The sequence below is a fragment of the Electrophorus electricus genome, chromosome 7 (genome assembly GCF_041902795.1).
Source record: "Electrophorus electricus isolate QZ-2024a chromosome 7, ASM4190279v1, whole genome shotgun sequence".
In the NCBI taxonomy this organism is placed as follows: domain Eukaryota; kingdom Metazoa; phylum Chordata; class Actinopteri; order Gymnotiformes; family Gymnotidae; genus Electrophorus; species Electrophorus electricus.
Genome location: NC_137503.1, coordinates 25280948 through 25302935, shown reverse-complemented (window position 1 = coordinate 25302935; position 21988 = coordinate 25280948). Strand labels below are relative to the sequence as shown.

At 50.6% G+C, this 21988-nt stretch overlaps 1 protein-coding gene across 26 annotated transcripts in view; it reads right to left on the bottom strand.

Annotated features, from left to right (window-relative positions):
- The window catches only part of afdna (afadin, adherens junction formation factor a), a 73667-nt gene that overhangs the window by 2888 nt on the left and 48791 nt on the right, over positions 1-21988 (bottom strand). For 9 of the 26 annotated variants that reach the window (XM_081718041.1, XM_035524266.2, XM_081718039.1 and 6 more), the window contains 13 exons: positions 21338-21536; positions 20944-21047; positions 19295-19375; positions 11078-11143; positions 10800-10873; positions 9890-10008; positions 9429-9620; positions 9221-9309; positions 8382-8573; positions 7106-8236; positions 5637-5672; positions 4028-4162; positions 1908-2442 (listed from right to left, as the gene is read on the bottom strand). In XM_081718041.1, the coding sequence (XP_081574167.1) occupies positions 1908-2442; positions 4028-4162; positions 5637-5672; positions 7106-8236; positions 8382-8573; positions 9221-9309; positions 9429-9620; positions 9890-10008; positions 10800-10873; positions 11078-11143; positions 19295-19375; positions 20944-21047; positions 21338-21536 (2953 nt within the window). The remainder of the gene's footprint in view (positions 1-1907; positions 2443-4027; positions 4163-5636; positions 5673-7105; positions 8237-8381; positions 8574-9220; positions 9310-9428; positions 9621-9889; positions 10009-10799; positions 10874-11077; positions 11144-19294; positions 19376-20943; positions 21048-21337; positions 21537-21988) is intronic. The other 17 variants (XM_035524271.2, XM_035524274.2, XM_081718051.1 and 14 more) reach the window with 6 other exon arrangements.

The following is a 21988-nucleotide window of genomic DNA, read 5'->3' as shown; positions in this document are numbered from 1 at the left end:
GGAGGCCAAGCACGACTGCAGTGCCACATGTGAACCAACACTGCCACTCCACTAGCAGATGACCAGTGTGTCTGGAGCCAAAGGGTGGCCATTCACACTCCGAAAACTGGGCTTGGCTCTTTCAGAAAGACGCTGCTCCAGTTCAAAACTGCAAAATAATACACTGCTACAAAGCAGTGCGAACAGAACAGGTCCTCTCAAGGAAATGTATGTTTATTTTAATATGAAATAAATGACTGAGGGAGAATTTTATTTGATTTTCCATAAAGCAGAAAAGCATCTAAAAACTTTCCCCAGCTCTTCAGCTCAGAGGTCTTGGCACCACCAGCGGAGAGATAGACCTCCAGAGGGATGGGGTGGAGCCTTGGGAGCTCCAGGTGTCACCTGGAGCCCCGACAAACACAAACACACACACACACAAAACAAGACAGGACAGATGATGAAGAAACAGGCACAATCAGTAAGCGACAATGAGACCTGCAGCACGTCTGAAGCCATGATACTCCAAGCAACTCATAAAATGAACTTTCAAATCATGATTACTTAGATTTTAAGGCCTAATCTTTTAAACAGCAGGAATTCAGCAGTGCTGCAGGCAGGAACACATGATTAGAGAGCTGGAGAGCAGAGCAAAGCACAGTGAAAAGCAGTGGATGCACAGCCAGATTAAAGCCAGCAGTGTGAGCGGGGGGAAGGGGGGGGTAAATTTGCCCACAGAGCCGGGCTCATTACTGCGGTGGGAAAGCTAGGTTAGTGATTTGCCCCTCATTTAGAACGAAGGCCACTCAGATCACAGCAGGCCCCACTGACAGTTATGATGGGCTGGGAAATAGCTAGCTGTTGTATGCAGGTTACATGCAAGGTCAGATAACAGTGGGCATCATTGTTAGACTGGGTTGCACTGGTGCCGTTTTTGGGCATGACTGTTTAAAATATCTTGGGGTGTTTGGGCTAGGTAAACAGACAACTGGTTTGATATGAGATATTTAAGAGAAGTACAATTTAAGAGGGAAAAAGTTTATACAAAGAATAAAATGACTACAGAAATTAAATAACAGAATTAACAAACTAATTCAAAATTTTAAGCACAAACCTGAAAATGTCTTTTTTTTAAAAGAATCTTTGCACTAAAGCCAAAATCATATTCCTCACAAATTGCACGGCAATTTGATGACAAACACGTCAGCTAAGAGGTGTTAGAGGGAAAAGAAACACCCTACATAAATCAACTTTATAAACGACTACGGTGACGACGAGCAATCAGCCATACATTTAACCAGCCATGCCCAAAAATGTGTGCTTCGTGGGACAGATCTTTCCCCCTTTGCCAAGTGTGCGGAGGCCTGAGGAGGTCTCGTGCTGTGAGCCTGCCACAGCCAGCGACAAGAAGCCAGTGTCTGGTCCCCTGGGCCCACACAGTGAGCAAGCGATTGCGGAGACCCAAGTCTACCCCCAAAGCAAACCACACACAGATGGCGCGGCCGGCAAAACCAACAGTACTCTGACTAAAATTTGGAGCACACGGTGAATCATGGGCTCTGTCGATTGCTTTTACACCGTCAGGATGATTGAAGGAAGTGCAAATTTTGGACAGGTGATTGGAAAACAAATAAATAAATCGGATTGGCTACTGAAACAAGGGAGTGGGGAGAAAGTAAGACAACACAGTGATGGGGAAACAGACGAACCACGCAGGCGACTGGCTACGAGATCTACGGAATTTATACAGAAAGAGGACTGTGAGTGGAGAGAATCGTCTCTCGCTAGAAAATGGGAAAAGGAACATAAACAGAAACTGAAACGGAACAAAAAAAAAACAACAACAAAAAAACTAAACGGCAGTGAACCAATAAAAATGGAGGAGGAGTGGGCAGATGTGGGACCTCCTCTCTCCGCGCTTGCTCTACCTTTAGCGTTGGTTGACGGAATGAAGCTGGGTTTGGTGGGAGGGGGAGGGGCTTGCCCTGCCTTGGGCGCAGTACTGTTGGCATTGGCCGCTGCGGGCAGCTGGAATGAGCTGGACAGAAAGATGCCGTCTGAGAGGGGGCGGGGCTTGCGCGCGGTTGGAGGAGGCGGCTGGGGCTTTTGGGCGGGTGGTAGGTCGCCGTACGACTTCCGGGTGGCAGAGAGCTTAACCTGACCTGCTAAGCCTGCGTCCTCCTCCTCCTCGTCATTGTACGGGACAAACTTGGCAGTGTACAAGGTGTCGGGGGAGACGACCTGGGTTTTGAGGTAGGAGGTATTTCTCTGAGGCGGGGTCGGAGGAGGGTTGCTGTTGTTAGTGGCGGGGGTAGTGGCAGGTGATGGGGGCTGGTAGTCCCGGGGGAGAGGAGGTCTGTACAGACCAGGCTCATCTGGCGTCAGCAGCTTGCGCTCGACCTCCTCATGCTGCCGGCGCCTTTCCGCCTCCAGGCGGGTGTAGTACTCCTCCTCCTGTCTCCTCTGAGGGTGGAATAGGGGAAGAGCCAGTTAGAGGCTACCTCAGCTAGTCTGCCAGGACTCTGCCTGGTCACCAGGTTGGTGATGAGGTCCTAACACCCAAACCACCTGAAGTGCTCATAGCTACCGCTGTTGTGATGTACCAAAAGTGGGACGATGACAACGACTTGAAAATAATTCACAGGCTGCTAGATACAGGTATAGATACTCTACCCTGCAGTTCATTTTAAATCCACCAGGAGTCACCAGAGAGGTGAGGAAAGATGCTTAGCACATGAACGAATGGGTTTTGTTTTAAATGGTGTGGCAAGATCTGAGCAAGTCATGTTAATGTCCTTTAGGGTCTGGCTGGCTTTTTGGTGGTTTTGCTGCTCTGGTCTCTGTTCATGGATCCCCTGGGTAGTGTGTAGTGGGGATGTCACTGATGTGAGAACAAAGGGGGGCTAGAATGGCCTCCAGAAACCAAGGTGGGATGTTCCCAGCTGCAGTGGAATGACGATGGCTTCCCAACAAAAACATTGGACTCTGTATAAAACCTGACAGGTGATTTCCATGCTTTTTTTGGGTGGAGGGAAGGGGATACATCACAAACACTGAATAGGGGAATAGGGGAACAGGGGAATAGGGGAATAGGGAGCATGCAACTGGACATCACAACTGGGCTCTAAATTTCCAGTGGTCTGAAGATGATGCACAGACAACTAAATATAACCAAATGGCCACACACACTGAAACAATGTTCTGACTGGGCACTTGTGATGGATGAGGTAAAGTCAGACCACTGGGAATTCAATGACCCGGTGAAACATTTCATAAGTAACTGAAACAGTGGACATGTAACAAATAAGTGCTATAGAGATGCAATTTAACCTTCGACACGTCAACACATCAATATTCTTTTTACTGGCTGAAATATCAAAGCCTGCCATCACCAGCTCACCATGTAAACTCTATCTACGCTAAAAGCCATGGACGGTTAGCTCACTACACCCCAGCCTAATGGGCACTTGTAGGAGTCTCTGTTGCAACCACTTACAGCTGATGGTGAAATCATCCATACAAGACTCAGCTGAAGCCTTGGAAAAGGTCAGTGTTAATATAAACACAAAGTAAACCACTTCTGGTTTAGGGAAAATATGAAACACTGCAGACCCCTTTACTTCAGGACTGTAAACATCTGAGGGTCTGTACCGCATGAGAGTCCCTGAGGCAAACTACAATGAGTTTGGCAGCTTTCAGCAGATCAGTGTCAGTTACAGGCCTGAGAGATTAAGAAATCCAAATATTATGATATGGGAATTTATGCTTTCAAGGCAGATTTACAAAAGAAAAAAAAATCCCCCATATGGAGAAGAACTAAGCAACACTGCAAAGTGTGTGCTTAGCATGTCATAAAGGGAAGGTACAGAGCTGTGTGTAGGATAAAGACGTGCTGTCTGAATACCTTCTCCACCCCATCATTAAGAGACAAAGCCTTTCATTTACTCTAAAATGCTTCTAAGCAAAAACGCAGCGTTTATCATCAACGTAATGTAGCGCTGTTTCCTGGTATGGGTGGAGGGCGGCGGCTCTGCCCGGTCTGCTCTACCTTCTCCTCGGCCTCTCGCCTGGCACGCTCCTCTTCTCTCCAGCGTCTTTCCTCCTCCTGCTTAGCCCGCTCCTCTGCCTCGCGTTTACGGATCTGGTCCAGCTGCTGCTTCCGCCGGCGCTCCTCGTCCTGGAGCTAGGGAGGTGCGTGTGCGTGCACGCACACACACACACACACACACACACACACACACAAAGCAAAGATATGCACACACGCAAGAGGAGAAACTTGGAGGTGAGTTCTATAGCCGCAGACCACAGATCCACAGGTAACGGGGTTGGAAGTGAATTTAATCCACAAGACGATGTTTGTTATAGTTACTGCATTTATCAAACAATATGACTTGTCCCAATAGTGGCAACAGAATTATTATGAATTTTATTTGCTAGTGCTGTGTAATTAAATTCCAATGGAGGGAAACTGACAGTCCGAATTACTTCCAGTGTCTAGCTCAACAGAAATAATGAGTAAAAATACACATGGCCAATATATATACATTTTCTTTCTTTCTCTCTCACAGTCATATTGGTCATACAGTTACTATGGTTTGGGAAACGTATATGACCTGTGTGCTTCGAGTTCCCTGCTCCCTTGAGAACCACAACCACCCTTTAATTCCACGCTAGCTCATTCTGATGTGCTAAGTGTACAGCTTCTATACTGTAAAAAAGGCTCAGGGGGGTCATTTCTACTGATCTTGGCCACTACTAGGACCCTGTGACAACACTGTGCACTGCATCCAGGCAACATGGGTAACAGCCACACATGCAGAAGACCACCACGCATGCGACCACGCCTGACGGAGGAGCTGCAGGCCGGTAAGGGCACATACACAGTATACCCTGCTTAACAACAACAACAACAACAACAACAACAAACAACACACAAGCGCAAACACAGGGTTCACATGAAGCTCCACAGCTGTGATGGACAAAACAGATGATGCGTCCACATTCCGATATGAAGGAAGCTGAAGGGACAAAGAAAATGAGCCAGCTGACTGGGAGAGGAGAGCACAGCACGGGGGAGACGTGATGGAGCAGAACAGCTTGAGCACACAGCCTGATTGGGTGGGGGGGGTGTTGGGGTTGTGTAGGGCGGGGTTGGCTCCACAATGAGACCCGAGGGTGCGGTAGTGGGAAATGGGGGCCGGCGGAACATGCAGCGACCAGCCCTCCGCCCTCACGTCCGGCCTCACTGAAAAGGTGATGGAGTTTCATAAACGCTCTCAAATCCATGAGAATATTCCAGTTAATTTTAGTTTCCAACTAACTGTAACTTGGGGAGGGGGGGGGGGGGGTTTAATATCAGTTATATTGTTTAGTTTACAGGCTACCTGAAATTCTGAACTACTCTCTTGGTTCCTATTAACCGTATTCATTGGTTAATTCTTAGCTACTGTTTCAAAGCAGCGGTTTTCCCATGAAGTAAGGAAGAGTAAGGGTGCATATCCCAGAATGGACTTCCTGCTTGAGATGGTACATAACCCTCAAAGGTTTCTGAGAGCGAGAGGAGCATACCCCGACCGGAGGAGAGGGAGAGAACGAACGAGCGGAGACACAGGTGGAGTCAGAACAGGACGACAGCATGAACAGCATAAAGAACGTACCAAGTCTAGAACAGAGATTGCTGGGACAGCGGTCTGCTGCAGGGGGGTGGGGGAGGGTCCGTCAAGAGTAACGGAGGACCAGAAGCGAGGGGGTGAGAGAGAGAGAGAGAGAATGAGAATAAGAGAGAAAAGGAAAGGCAAAAGAGAAGATAAATGTGAAAATCCTAGCGCAGTGGACTGGGGTGCAACACTGCGCTGCCAGTAACATTCCTGGGCAGGATGGGATCGATTAGCGCCAGTGGAAGCGGAGAACAGCTCGCTCGCTGGAGAGCCAGGGAGGAATTCCCCCCCATCGTTCCTCCAGCCTCCTCTGGAGCTAAGGCCAGACTTTCCCTTCTCTCCCCCCCCCGACTCTCAGTGCTCCGCATACTAGCTTTTAAACTATATAAAAGGTGGGTTCCTGCAGCCCCTCTGGGTCTGGGTGGGGAGCTCTCTCACACATCAGCTGCTACTGGAACAGCTCGGCGTTCTGTTACTGTGGAGGGCTGAAAGGAGTACCAGTGCTCATCATGTGAGACCTGGACTGGCTAATTTAAAGAGCTGATTAGGTTTTGTAGGCTCAATAGAAAAAGATTCTGAAAAACTGCGCAACACATCAGCTTTGAAGAAATCACACTTAGAAATACCACATCTAGCTATATATGCATATTCTGGAGATAGTTTTCTCATTATTACCCTAATTAACTAAGTTATATTATCAGTCAAGGGTGGATGAATATAATTAGTTAGTAGCCATGTGTTGATCAGTTTAGTGTAGAGTGGACTAACTGAGTTAGGTTGTACATGGTACTGCAGTTTAAATATCCAGTTAATTTTTGGGGTGTAGGTAATCCAGTTTAAATACATCTTTAACATTAGGCTCAAACGTCATGAGATGTGCTGACTTGAACGTGGTAGGTTGCAATGGATCAAGCACTGGCGTCGAGGCTGGCGGTTGGCATCCTGAAGCCCCGCCCCTCGCTCTCACTAGTGCGGCGGGGATCAGCGGCTCAGCATGGCAAAGCGATGACATAAGCATGTTGCAGGTGCACGTGGCCAAACATTCACTCTAACAGTTGAATGCAAAGCTGTACTAAAGAAAATCTCCTGGCCGGAAAGAGAACGTTAGATGGACCTAACAGAAGAAATGTGCATACGGGGAGTCACTGGCGAGCCTTGACCCTGCCCTCACCTAAAAGCATTCACGTTTCACACAGCTAGAAGCTGGATCAGTCCACACCAGCCTAACACACTACCCAGAACTACCTCTTCGGGTTGCGTCTCTGTGCTGCTCCGTTTAGGACTATACAGGCTCTCTCTAACTTGTCTTGGTCATGCACCCAAGTTTACACAAATAAAACCCTTAAAATTCCACACATCACTGTCTTTCTCCTGCTGTTAGCAATATATCCACTAGGGTATTTAGGCGAAGCCTGCTACTGTCTGCTCTGGCGTCTGGTGGCTAGCTGCCGGACTCTACCGCTGCTCACCCGTGCTCTCTTCTCAGCCTCCAGCCTCTGCATAATCAGCACAGTGTCGACCTCTTCGTCGTCCTCCTCCTCCTCGTCCTCCTCACTCTGCTTGGACTCCTGCAGCCGCTTCTGGAACTGCCACTCCAGCATGAGCTTGCGCAGGCGGTCGCTCTCCTCCGCCGTGCGCTCCGGCTTGGCCTGCAGCTCCTGGATCTCCTTGTCCAGCAGGTCCACGATGTGCAGCTGCTGCTGCTTCTCCAGCTTCTCACGAGCGTCGCGCTTCCAGGGGTCTGGCGACAGGCTGTCACTGGCCGACAGCTCGTCCTTGCTGATGGTGATGTACTGCAGGTCACGTCTCTCGATGGTGCGTGGCTGCTGCTGCGGCTGCATGTCCCGGATCACCGTGTCGTGGGGTGGGGGCCGGGGGGCGGCGGACAGCTTCTCCGGTCGTGGGGGCTGGGCCTGGGCCGGCTGGGCCGGCGGAAGGTAGGGCTGGGACAGCGGCACCGGGACCGGTGGCTGCGGAGGGGGCATTTGCTGGTGCTGTGGGGGCAGGGCCATGGGGCCTTGCTGGGTGTTAGGGAGGACGGGCCCGGGGACGACGGGGTTGCGGATCTGCCCCAGCTTCCTCTCCTGCTCCCGCCTCTTCCTGTCGCGCTCCTCCTCCAGCCTCGCCTTCTCCTTCTCATACCAGCGCTGCTGCTCCTCCCTCTTCTTGCGGTCGGCCAGGGCGGCGGCAGCCTGTTGCTGAGCGGAGGTGGGTGGGGGCGGGAGGGGTAGGTCAGCCGGCAGGTCGTAGTCATAGTGTGCGGGGGGCGGGGGCGGGGGTGGCGGGGGCAGGTCGCTGCGTGATGGTTGCGAGACGCCCACGGGGGCGGAATGGGGCGCGATGGGGGTCTTCCAGCGGCCCGGGCCGCTCTTGTGGTTGCCCTGCGGCTTGGCCGAGGGGGCGTAGTTGAGGTGCTCCTGGCTGGAGGTGCTGGACTCCACAGACGAGGAGACCTGGTGGTTCCAGGGCTCTCCGCCGGCCGCGCGCTGGTACTCGGCCTCACGCTGCTGCTGCAGGTGCAGCAGGTCTTCCTGTCGCAGGCGCTCGGCTGGGTAGACGCCAGGCGTGTCGCACAGCTCCTCCTGAGAGCGCGCCACCCGCTTGCAGGAAACACACAAACCAGACATGTTATAACCAGAGGTTTACAACTGTAGCTTTGGGGCCCTAGAACCAAGCACACTTCCCAACTCGAGCAGGCCCAACGAATGGGAACATGCAGACGCCTGCGTGCGCAGGGATACACACCTGCATTGCCATGCTGTTGTGGTGGTGCTCGGGCATAGGAGGAAGAGGCTCAGGCTCAGGGCCCTGCCAGGCCTGCCCGGGGCCTGGGGCCATCCGGTCCTGAGATTTGGAGGCAGGGAAAGTAAAGTACTCCCTGGGGTATGTCTGGGTGGGGATTGGGTAAGCCTCCGGACGGGGTGGGGATGGCTCCTCCTGTTGGGTAGAGACAGGAGGTTACTCGCTGATGAGCTGTGCCTTGATGAGGAGGTTCCGGCGAGAGCCGCATGTGTGAGCCATGGAGGAAACGGCATAAAACAAAAACAAAACGATGAGCTTTTCGTAATGTTTCATTCAGTGTTAGTAACAGCCAGGATGCCGCCGCAGTCACAGAAACTCAGTTTGCTGATTGTGTGTGTGTGTGTGTGTGTGTATATATGTGGGCGGGGGGGGTGTGTGTGTGATTCATTCATGTTCAAAGAGAAACTCAAAGCATTAGCCGACTAGCTAATCAGCTGGAGGCAGAAGCGTGATTAGAATAAATTACTGTGAACACACAACACGGACTTCAGTTACTTTCGTTTCGGCTAACAATAACGCGACTTCACAGCAACACACACAGGCTGAGATTTAACATGGTGCCTTGATGAAAAAATAAACGCAGATAACAGGAATGAGGCTTGAAGGCATTGCAGTTTCAATATCACTAATGGCATCAACCACTTTAGTGCGCATTCCTTTCGCTACAGATATACTGATTTGCTATGTGCAGCGAAAGCAGCCCAGACTCTCGGGTGTGAGGCGCTCAGACAGTCTGCCCTGGCCTCCCCTGCCGAGATATGCTACTGACGGCTTTTACTCACATCGGGGCACAGGTTGCCCGTGGAGACGGAGGTGATCTTCCCCGGCGGTCCTGGGTACACAGACTTTCCGCCTGGGCTCTGCGCCTGATCTAAGTGAAGGCAGAAACAGCGCAGTCAGCCCAGACGGCCCCTTAGCCAGCCTGCAACAGTCACTACAGCTACTCCGGCACAGTGGAGGCCCGTGACCCGCGCCGGAACAGCCACTCACTGGCCACGTTGGGGCTGGAGCGGTGGTCTGCCCGGTTCTTCAGCAGCCTGTCCTCTCTCTTGGGTTCGGGGTAGGCGTCCCAGGCCCCCTGGGGGCTCTCCGGAGAACCGTTCTGAACAGAGTTGTTGTAGAGCTCAAATCCCTCGCTCTTCGGCCTGGCTTTGCCCTTGTCTGCCCGGCCTCGGTCTGATGCTGTGGAGAGCAGAGAAGGCACAAACCGCGCAGCAGGCGTTACTGGAGATGCCAAATACTTTCTAAAACTTGATCTGAAACTGATCCTAGATCTGTCCATAAGGTTCCACCAGTATTAGAGTGGGAATACAGAGACATGTGTTAAGATTCTCAAGACAAAGACTAACTGCTGTCAGATAAATAAATGTGCCAATGTATTTTAATCAGGTTAGCTGTTCAAATGGCAGTCAAACCCCATCAGAATGTCGCTGTCCATGTTGCGCTCTTACCGCGGGGCATCATGGGAGAGGGCTGGTTGAGCAGTGTGGCCAGCCCGTGGTAAATGGCTCCCTGCTTGGCCACCTCAAGCGTCACCACTGAGCCTGTTCGTGTCATCAGCTCCGCCGCCCTGCAGTGGAAACCAGAAGGTCTTAGCGGTGGAACAACAAACTCACGGAAACAAAGCGTTAACTGAGATAAACAAAACAACTTTTGAGTTCGCTGCTGTAATCCCGAGAAAGGCTCCTTTTAGAAACCTCATTACACAATTACATTGTCTGTTTGGCAATCATGAACGCATTTACTTATTGCCAAATCTAAGACATGCTTCAAAGCAACCGACCAAACCACATTTGGAATGACTCCCAACACCAAAATTATGCTCATTTTCAGTTCAAATGCAGCCATAAAGGAGTAAAAATGCTTTTGATTCCATGACAATCCTTAATTTAAATGTTTTCTCAACTCATTGACTGCTTTTAATTACAGGGCTAACTTTTTTCTTTTTACCAATAAAAAAACGAGCTATTACAAAGAGACAAGGTTTGGCATTTATAGTGCAGGACAGTATGCAGCCCAAGGGTTGCTCATGCTGAAGTGACAACAGGAAAAGTTTCCAGGAAATCCAGGAAAAAGGATCTGATGACTGCAGAGAGGTTACAGAAAGGCACGGCACTACATAGCCCTTTGTTCCCGGCTAAACCGATTGACTATAATAGAATTCCAAATAGATGAAAGTGTTGCCCCCCTGCCAAATATTTCACTATTTGTTACATCTTTGAATCCCCCTAGAGAAGCAGGATATTACATACTAAATTATTATTAAAGCTAAAGTTTTAAAGCCACTTTTCAGTCCACTTCTTTTAAAACAGAAATCCCACTCAAACGGTTTTGTAATGCGCGTCCTGCCTACTAAATTACCTTTCCTGGGAGAGTCCAACCAGACTTCTCCCGTCCACACTGAGCAACTGGTCCCCTGCAGCCAGGCGCCCATCCTGAAAAGAACACATGCATGTTTATATGCGCACGCACACCAAGTAAAACAGCAAACTGGCATCACTGCTTAACATGACATGTCTACTATTGTCTCTGGTAAAATAGCTTGGCTTCTAGGCAGATCTAACTCTTACACAGTGCTGCTGGGCTCATGTCTTGTATTCATGTCCTAAAACACACTCTCCACTCCAAACCACACTCACCATGTCTGCCGCTCCTCCCTTCACAACAGACTTAATGTAAATGCCAAGTTTCTCCTGGCCAGCTCCCTGATGAAACAGAGAAAAAATAAATATGATGAAATGGATAACAACCAAGGAATTTTTGAAGGAGGTTCGGACAGGATCTATACTGTCCCAGCACTGAAGAATAAAGCACACCTACAGTAGAGAGGATGGACCACGTAAAAGGGTCTGTGGGTGAAGTCGTACATGAGTAGTACTACTGAAGTCGTATATGAATGATGAACCAAAGCTTTGTATTCTAGTAACTAACTGCCCATTCTCAAGGAAGCGTCATAGAGAAGACCTTAATTACAGCTCTACAGCTCAGGTCAGAGGCCACTGCTGTGCCATGGGCCTGGTGCTGGTGTGGTCAGTCATTTAGAGGTCACAGCATGCCGCAAGGCTCATTCAGTATGTGCTATATTCATCCTCATGTGAAATCACATCCAGAATTGTAACAAAAGTGCCCTTTGAGATGCTTGTTGTGCTCAGATGAGAGCATTTCTCGACCGGCCCCTCGTTTCAACCCATAACTGATGGAGCTCTGACACTCGCCACCATCCCAAGCTCAAAAGAGGAGACACAGGGCATGCTATGACCTACCCATTCAAATGGACCGTTCTAAGCTTTATCTTGTCCAAATGCCAGTAATATACTGTGCTTTAGAGGGTCCCGCTCTTCGTGAGAGTGGTTTCAACTGGCTTCTGTTACAAACGTTTTCCTGCGAGGCTTGTTTTGCAGTCCTGCAGGCAGCGGGAGGGCCCCTCGAATCCCCTGCTGCCAGGGCTTTCATTGGAGGATCAGGGGAGGAGTGAGCTTTGAAGGCCGTGTAGAGCAACCAAGTGTCCTCCTTCACTTAGCTTAACCCAGCTGAGAGCCTGACCCTGGCAGGCTGGCCAGCGGGACGCGCGCACACAAACACACACCTGAACAAACAAGGACCCAGAACAGCGGCCGGGCCATGGAGGTCATCTACAGATGCAGTTCAGTCAGTCTACTGGGAAATCTCTCTCTTTATGCCTGTGTGACTTATCAGGCATACACAACATATGTATGTAAATATGGTGTCCACTTTAAACTTTAGATGATGCTTTTACTCCTATTCCTTGTATGACATCGTATTTTGTATCTTATTTCTATTGCTGTTTGCCATTTGTGAACAGTCTTGGGATTGCTACTCAATTTCACTGAACCCTGTGTAATGACAATAAAAGAATCAATTACACAGACGGACACACACGGCGGAGGTGTGTGGTGAGCGGAGGAGCAGTCTCAGTGGATCAACCTGCTCGTCTGTCGGCTAGATGAATCTTGTACACAAACATACTCCATGACACCAGAACAAAAAGGTATAATAGTAACAGTGCAGCCTGCCTCTGGGGCAGCCTGTGACACTCCCCACACCTTGGTGATGCCACATGACCTCCACCCGCTCACCCAATCTCCCAGCAGCTACAGCTGTAGGCCCGGGCAGGTAGAGACACTCCCTCAACTTCTCCCCCAGAAAGGATGTTAAGCATGCTGGGGGGAGAAAGCATGGGGGAAAAAAGAGGTTAAATGCAGGGGATAGTCTCTGTCTGGAGGTGCTCCAAACGCACCTGTGGAGCACAGTCCTGCCTCACTGGTTAGTCAATGGGTTAGCTGCCCCTAGGCTCAGGGCTGGAGTTGCCACCAGGGGTGGATGGATTATAATTTAATTAGACTGCTGTTCACTGTCTGAAAGAGCAAGCTGCAGCAAACCATCTCAGTACAGATGAGGGGACGGCCGAGGGTCTCCGCCGATAGCAGAGACGGGCGTGGTTGACCAAAGTATTGGCGAGAGAGGCTAGTGAGGTGGCGAAGGACCACGGTTCGTTCGGGGAAGCAGGCTGTGGGCTCAGTAACAGAATCCGCCTGGGAAACATACGCAACTCCTCTCAGTAATAGCGCCCACATATCTGCCCACCCAGAGTACTCAACTATTACTGGAATATGTGTCACACCACAACACACTTCACTTAAAATCTTCATAGGAATCCCATACACATCCCACAGCCAAAACATCCATGACCTAACCACATGTATAAAAAGCCACACATGAATATGTGGGCTAGGGTGAAGAGTTAGCCTGGAAGGCTTTGATACTGGACAACTATGCCAGCCTCCGGCTTGGCTATGAGACCAGAGGAAATCTACTCCATTTAATTCTAAAACGTTTCATCGCAACACACTGATTTAGGGATGGATGAATTAAATCAAGAGTGGAAAAACCACGTGCATAAAAAGCAATGAATACAATAACACAAATCCCTGCTGGACTGGAACATTTTAGCTCTGTACTAAAAAAAAAAAAACCTCATCTACTACCAATCAGTGGAAAGACTACAATGAACACACATCTCACTGTTACTGACTGGTTTATAGGTTGGATTTGAAAATAATACATTTCTCTGATCTTTGATGCATAAACAATATCAAATATTAAAGCAAATAACCACCTCCTACTTGGGACTCTCGTGTGGAGAAAGATAGCAGCAAGCAGAAACAAACATTAGAAACGCAAGTATAATAAAAGAACCCACCGCTACGCCGGTCTCCGTTGGGATGCGAAATCAAACCACATCAACTGCTATAGTTTACATGTGTTGTGTCACTGGCTCCTCCTCAGAGGGGGGCATGTTTGTTGCTGGGGTGGCGGAAATTCCAGACGTCCCATGGGAGCACCGAACACCCCGAGGACAGTGGACACAGTGACATAAACCCAGGTCCCATCCAGAAACACCCCCCACCCCCAGGCTTCCTGTTATCCAGAACAGAGAGGCCTACAGACAAACAAGGCAGGAATCAGAGCCCGAGTTCACCTGACACGCCAGAAGACCAAAACAAGCCTGCCACCGGCACGGAGATGTTATAGTACTAGGTCAGGAACCAGACACTGACCCTTTTGTGCCATTAATTTGCCAGCAGGCAGACACCCACACCTGCTCTCCAGCTCTGAGATACACAATAAAAGTTCAGCAGAGTTCAACCAGGGACACACCAACAGAGCAGGGTATGCCAAACTGTGTGGTCAGACAAGTAGACTCATTATCAACTATAAGCTCATTATCCCAAAGAGAATTCCCACTGTCCAAAAATAGATTTTTTTTGGTTTTAAAATCAGATTAGCAATCTGATACTGTTCACCTTTCTAGGGTAACACCATAAAAAAAAAAAAAAAAGACATAACACCTACATGCAAAACATCTCAAACAAAACATTTCTACATTGTAAGCAAATCATGCTTGGCTTTGTGAGATGTAACAAAATAATTGGTTACAAAGAGGCTGTTCAACAAATTTCCCGCAAAATCTCTCCATCTCCCGCAAAAGGTCAAAACTGCCCTGTTACTGAATGTCACACAGTCTGACCAGGCAAGGGGTTTTTAGCATTGCTGTCATGAGGTTGCGTTTTTTTTGCCCCAGGTGATAGGGCAACCGTCATCCCTGAAACCTCCAACATGTGCAGATTGAATTTCAAACGGGTTTCTCTGCATTAAAGAGAAAAATCACAGTGTGAGAAACCGAGTGCAGAGGCAGGGCTGGTTTCCATGGAACCTTGGCTCTCCCAGGCGTGCCCCGGCCCAGCCCTGTTCAGAACTCGGCACCTCTCACCCAGAATCCAGCAAACAGCAGGAAAGCCGGCTAGGGTCTGGAAAAGCCAGCTGCACAATACCAAGAAAATTCCCTGCCTTTGTTTTTCAAAGGAACAGGAGGTGAGGATCACGGAGGCTCACTGCTGCTTACCAAGATGGTGAGTATGGACGTTTATGACTGCCTTGGAAGCGGCCCAATCTTCTCCTTTGAACACGGCTTCATGTCAGAGCTGCAAATCACAGCAAGAGCCCGCTATATTTAAACAGGAGTGCTTTTATTGAAGTCTGCGCTGCATCAGTGCTCATGAAACATTCAACTCAATCTCCTCTGGTGTCTGTAAAGCTGTGTGGGGCTTTCCTCTGGGGTTACGCAGGAGCACGCGTGCTGGGCTGAGCTCTGTCCACGGCCCTCTGTAGCACTCAGCGCATGTGGGCGTGTGCAGAGCAGTCATTGTGGATGGGCTTATTTCTGCTGATTACCAACTCATCAGCTGAACAGCAGACATTGCATGAGATGAAGTGAAACCACATCTAACCAGTTCACAGTGTGTGTGTGTGTGTGTGTGTGTGTGTAAGTGTGTGAGTGTGAGAGAGAGAGAACGTGGAACTTCACACTCATGATTACTAACAGACTGTCTGGAGCTACACATATAGAGCACAAAGGAGACAATTATAGAGTGCACTCTGCTAGCACATGCTGCAGCAGGTCCAAGTGTCCGCATGTTTGCGCGTGCGTGCGCTTGCACGCGTCTGCAGACGTGTGGAGACTCTTAAATTTCTATAAACACAGCATTTAACTGCCAGAATGGGGCCAAGTTGGAGCGAATTTCAGACGCAACACAATTTATTATCGTTACCAACAGCCCTCAAGGGCTAATTTAAACTTTTTTCCCTCCGAAGCAAGTATACAAACGTTTCAGTAGGTCAGCAGTACTGGTCAGCAAACAGTGTGCATGGGCAAGCAGACCTCGGCCTTAATTAGAGACTGGTTTCATAACCATATGGTCCAGGCCTCAGCAGCTGGGGCGGGGCTTGTCCACGGGACTCATCTCCCGTCTGTTGGAGCCTGATGGGCGCCCATGAGGTTTCTGCATGACACGCAGCACACTCCACCAAGGAAAATGGATGGCTGCTCCATGATCATCCCACTAGGTGAGGTAAACGCGTGGGATTCGCACAGGCGAGACTCCGGTCCGGTGCTTCCTGTCTGCGGAAGGGACTCTGCATCCTGCTTCTGCAGGAAACTGATGTTCCCCTCGCAGCTCTGTCTTCACAGAGGGGCTGCTTTCCACACGCAGCAGGCACGCCCCAGACCCGTGGCTTCCATTAGAAATTTACAGCAGCAATTTACAGAGGCGATCCGCTGAAATACGACCACCGACCACTTCAGGCCATAGCTGTGCCAGTTGTCGGTAAACCCCTCTGTTTGGCTGCCCACACGTCTTCTCGAATGCCCCGAGAATTGAGGACAGACAGCTTGCCGGGGTTGTCTGTGCGCCCTGCTGATGCCTGGTGCGAAATGTAATCACTAAAGAAAAGAGGCTTTTGGTAATGAGCTGCTAGCAGCCGGGAGAGGGTGGGGGTCACCACAATGGAGTGGCTCTAGTGACCTGGAGCCTGTGAGCTGCTTGGCTTGGGCGAGACTAAACAGGGCGTGCTTGGGTTCATGCTCGTCTGAGTGTGCGGCATGGACGGCTGACCGTAGGAGTTTCCTTTAAAACAAATTGCTGTGGTCTATGTGTTAATATTTGGACAACGAGAACAATGAGCGGGAAAGTGTGTCGAGTGTCGTTACCAGGCCTACAATGTCTTGAGTGCTCATGTTTATATTCATATATTCATAAGTAAGCCAGGCATTAAAAAGCAGAACACCAAATAATTTAAATATGACTATTAATCTTTTTTTCAGGAATGCGGGATCAAATATGAAATAGATACATCGTGTGCCCTTATAAATGCTAGCTGATGGTTTCAAACCAGTTCCAGATGCAAATTTGGTCGGGTTTCCCTGGTAATGCATCATCTTAAAAACAAATGTCCACTATGGTGCTACGTTCCTACAATCCAGTCGGCAACGCCCCAAGACTTCTCCATAAGGCCTGCAAACAGGTCGGGGTCGACGCAGGGTCGTCTCTCTCTCTCCTTCCCACCCCTGAGGTCTTCAGGAAGTCCAGATTTCTGCAGTGAGGCCATATCCTCCCATTGTTAGTGCGAGACACAGGGGACAGGGGCCCGAGGAGACCATGGAGGAGGAAGCTGCAGCGCTTTTGTGCTCTGGACAAACAAACCGACCAAAAAAAAAAACCACAAACAAAAAAAGAGACATCTCCACAGAGACACTCTGGCAGGACGAATAGAGAAGTGTGGCATGCCGCCGCACACACGTCCAGGCACTCCTGAGAGGAGTGGGAGCTCTCAGGATTTCCCCCTTCTTGAGCCAGTTCCTCACCATTATTCTGCTGTATTCATCATCTCTCTCTCTCTCTCTCTCACACACACCCACACACACCCACACACACACCTGCAGTTTTCAACAGCCTGAGCCACTGCACAACTGCACAGCATTCCTGCTAATACATGACCTTCCTTTACCGTATGGGCAGTGTGACTGAGATGGGAATTCACATGCGTAGAAAGCCATGGAAAACACTCCACTGAAATCATTAATCCCATGCACCCGATAACATTAAATATACACAAGCATGCACGTTTAGTATGAATAAGTAATCTTATGATAAGGAACACAAGAGAGAGCTATGGTAACGTTGGGAGCAGAAGCTGGGAGCAATAAGGCGCCAGACACCTGGAGAGGAACACGCTCAGACAAATTTTTAAAACAAACTCAAGCCAGGCTGTTGGAATGAATAGAAGTCTGTGCTACCATTTCCTCCCAGCCCAGCAGCACACAAACATCTGCCAGAGGTACTTTATATACTCTCACTTAACACACACACACACACACACACGCGCGCGCGCGCACACACACACACACACGCGCGCGCGCACAACCCAAATGGTGCCTTACCGACGGGGCTTTCCTCCCGACCACAGAGAACCACATGGTGTTGCGTTCCTGGAAGAGCCGGAGCTGGAAGCCAGGACGGAGCCCAGCACTCGCGTTCCCGGGTGCAGATCTACGCTGCCCGGGGCAGCGTGGAACTGCAGCCTCTACACGTTACCGCGGCGGGTGCAGAGGGACAGCACCACGCCAGAGTGTTGCGCAAGGGCGCCACACGGGGCACAAGTGACGAGCCGCGGCCTGCAGCTCGAGTTTAAACTCTGAGTTGCTCCCAACCTTCTGTATATACGTGTGTTTTTGTGTGTGTGTGTGTGTGTGTGTGTGTGTGTGTGTGTGTGTGTGTGTGTGTGTGTGTGCGCTCTGTACACACCGGGGCACACCTATCACCGCTCTCCTCTGGCTGGATCCTCCCTCTCAGTCTGGCTGCCTTTGCTCTCCCCCTTTGCTCCGTGCTCCGCCCACCTTCCCTCCCACCTTCCTCCACCTCTCTCCCTCTCACTGCTACACACACACACACACAGAGAAAATATAAGATATAAAAATGTTAAAAGAGAGAACTGAGAAACGGGACAATGCGGCCTTCCCTTAAATAAAGTGTGTGTGTGTGTGTGCGTGTGCGTGTGTGGAGAGAGAGAGAGAGAGAGGGAGGGGGTTTGTTTGGAGAGCGAACAGCTTCTCACTGGGCCCTCCAAGCTCCTCTCTCCTCAGGAGGCCAGCGCGTCTGGGGGGGGGGGGGGGGCTGCTCATGCACGCTTACTGCTGAAAGACGACAGCAAACAGGCGTGAGCAGCTGCCACAGCACACAGCAGAGCAGGGTGTGCAAAGTGCCAAACGCTGCATTCAAAAACATTTCTTTGGCCAACAATTTCAAGCTAACAAACAATGAAAATGAAAAATGGAGAATGCTACATGCACTGCTAAAAGTTTATAAGTAACTTAAAATTTGTGATTAGTAATACATCCATCCACAGGTGAGTAAGAGCTGGTAACTAAGCATTTCAGTCATCACTTCCCAAATACACCAGAATCAACATGATGAAGGCAGAGGAAAAGCAGGATACAGAGGCCAACAACTCTCTCTCCCCGTGTAGCAGCGTGCAGAGTGGAATCACTGCAGCCCCACCCACACACATCACCAGTGATGGCAATTTGCCTATGGCTCAGCTTTGAATTCCCGATTTGAATGTGTGCCATCCAAACAGAGGCGCTTGTCACAAACTCAAACAAAGCGTGCCTTTCAAACACACCCTCACGTTTGTAGAACGTCTGCGGAAGAGGGAGAACCCTGCCGGGCTGTCACGCCACCCTGACATCACTCCTGCAAGCTTGCCCTGCCAGACTCTACTTCTATGCCCAAGAAAAAATGGGAAAATGTCGGGAGGCACTTTAACTTGGTTGTCTCGATTCCAGAATATTCTTTGCGAGCACCAGATGTTGGACAGCTTACCTGTGGATTCTTCGCCATGGGAGTTTTCACAACAACGCCAGTTCCAGCTTGTAAAACGTATGGACGGGCCTTCTGACCCAGATTCCGCTAGTCGGCTAGTTAGCGACGTGCGCTTACCTTGGCGGCCACAATGCTGAGTCCCATGCCATTGTGCTTCTTCAGCGTCACAGTTACAACTTCAGGTTCCTTCCTCATTGGCTATGGAGAGAGCAAACGCACCAGTCAGAGAAGGGATGCGACGGCGAGGAAACGGTGCCCTGCGCGTGAGCAGAACGCGAGCCTTTCTGGACCTGTCCCTGACGGGAAGAGTTGTGTGGGAGCTGCGTCTCCTGGCTGCCCCTGGAGCGGACTGGCTGGGGCGGAGGCGGGGCAGGGGCGGCTGCTCCCTCTCGGAGCGGGGCCGACCACAGGGAGAAACGGTGGGCGCTGGAGGAGAGTCAAGAATGAAAGCCACATGCGCCGGCTCCAGAGCGCAGCCTTGCCGGGCTCGTGTTCACACATACATACACACACACACACACACACACACACACACACACACACACACACACACACACACACACACACACACACCCCAACTGGGGGCTGGGCGAGGGGCCAGCTTCCCATGGAGAGGCATGCTGCCCCGGGCCATGTCCTTGGAGAGCACCCCAAGCTACCACGCTTCATAAGCTACACTTCCAGCCCTGCCACATAGGGAGGTAATGGGGCTAGAGTGGGGAAGAGTTGGGTCTGAGGCCTGGGTTAGCACCGGGACCTGGGCGCTTTTTGTTGCCACTGGCTCGTAGGAACAAAACGGGCAAGGGAGCAAAGAAGAAGCAGGGACTCGAAAGGGGTGCAGAGTGGTCTCTCAAGTGACGGGTCTGGGGCGCTACCTGGTGCTGCGGTGCTTTTGGCGGGCGTTGGGGGTCAGACACAGCACCAGCGGGAAGCTACAGCCGCTTGTCCTGCCGTATGCAGAGCTTCCGCAAGGCTCGAGAGCGGTGACGCCCGCCCCAGCGTGCCCCATCCAGCTGGGCAGCTGGAGATTGGGGGGGGGTAAAGGGGAGGGGGCAGGTCCGTCTGGCGTGCGGCCAGGCTGCATTAATCAAAGCCCTGCGCGGAGCAGCGGCGCGTGGCTGGCTCCGCCCAGCTCAGTCTGGCGCTGTGGCGGCAGGCTTCCCAGCTGGGCACGGTTCGCAAAAAGCCAGAGTCAGGGGTGGGGGTGGGGGGGCACAAAAAAGCACCCACAGGGCAATTACAGGGGAAGTGGTGTAATTTGGGGGTTCGGTACGATTAAGGCAAGCTGAAGGCTATCATTTACAGCCTGGCCCCAAAGAGGCTCAGGTCACTAATTAGCTGCTGAGGCCTCGCTGGTGCTGACTGAAATCTAACACACCGAGGTAGGGCTGCAGACCGTCTGCCAGTGACCTCAGACTGTGCCGGCTCCTGACATAACACAGCGCTGATGAAGCTGTGTTACAGCTGCTATCCTCATTTCTGGAAAGGCAGCCTGAGTATCTAATCACCAATCACCAACAACATTGGACAACAACAACAACAACAAAAAACGTGGGTAGGGTATGTTACAGTACAAAATGCTTCGTGCTCAGAGGAAAGAAAAACTTCTAAGCCTAAACCGTGTTTCCTATTCAAGAAACACCCCTGTATATCAGTAAAGGGCGAAGCAAGACGGGACTCAGCATAGTTGTGCAAAAGAGCCTGTCCTGGCCAGCCTTCAGTTCAGCAGCAGTAGGAAGTGCTGGCATGCCATCAGAGTGACCTACCAGGTCTGCGGTGTCGGTGGAGAAGTGGCTGTCGCAGTCAGCCCCTTCAAAGTAGACAGTCCATGTGCCAGGAGACCGGGGGTGAGGGCTCAGCCGGCAGAACCCTGTGGAGGAAATAGCGGGTCAGGCCAAAAACCCACTCTTCTAATCCAAAGACCATGGTCACCTCACACACACTCTCACTCACACACTCTCGGGTAAAAAAAACAAACAAACACAGATAAGAAAGAAAGACCAAACAGTTCTTTCCACAGGACCTTAGGTAACCACATTCCACTGGCTCCACATCAGCTTTGCAAATAAACAAAGTTTATTTGCCTCTCCTCACGTACCAAACTTGACTGGTATTTTCACTAGCCTCTGAGAACATTCTAGAAGGATGCCTCCTCCCTACCTCTCTGGCAGAGTGGCTCCAGGAACTCCTGGAAGCCGTTGGGAATGTTGCGGACCACGTCGCAGGAGTAGCCATCCTCGGGCAGGAGGAAGGGCAGCTGCAGGTCGGGGTCCTCCTCCAGCTGAACCTCGCGGCCGTCGCTGCGTGCCAGCTCATCCGCCGTGTTCTCCGCCACGGACACTACGTGGTCGATCAGCTCCTGCGGGCCACAGCCAACTGTCAGCTTCGGGCTCCTGCTGGAGGCCCCTCCAGCACGGGGCAGGAAGCTCACGTGAGCGCGCCAAGGGCTTGGCTACGGCTCGCCTCCAGAGGTTGCGCCGTCAGGTTACAGCACACGTTGCTGTTGACGCTAAGGACTGATTGGGTAGAGGAGGGTCTCGACAAAACTTAATCTTCACCAGCTACACAAATGTTCCCAAAGTCCTAGTATGGAGTTAAACTTACATGTAGGAGTTAAACTTACATCCTAGACCTTTAATTATAACCTAATACTTTTGGAACTGTATAAATCGTCTATGTAGCTGATTGGAAAAACCTGTTCAAATAAACTATGGTGACTATTACGGTCTGCAGGAGTTGCTGAGGTCAGAAGGTCAGGTTAGTTGGGAGCTGGGTTTGATTAGCATAATGGCCTTATGTCCCCGTGTAACT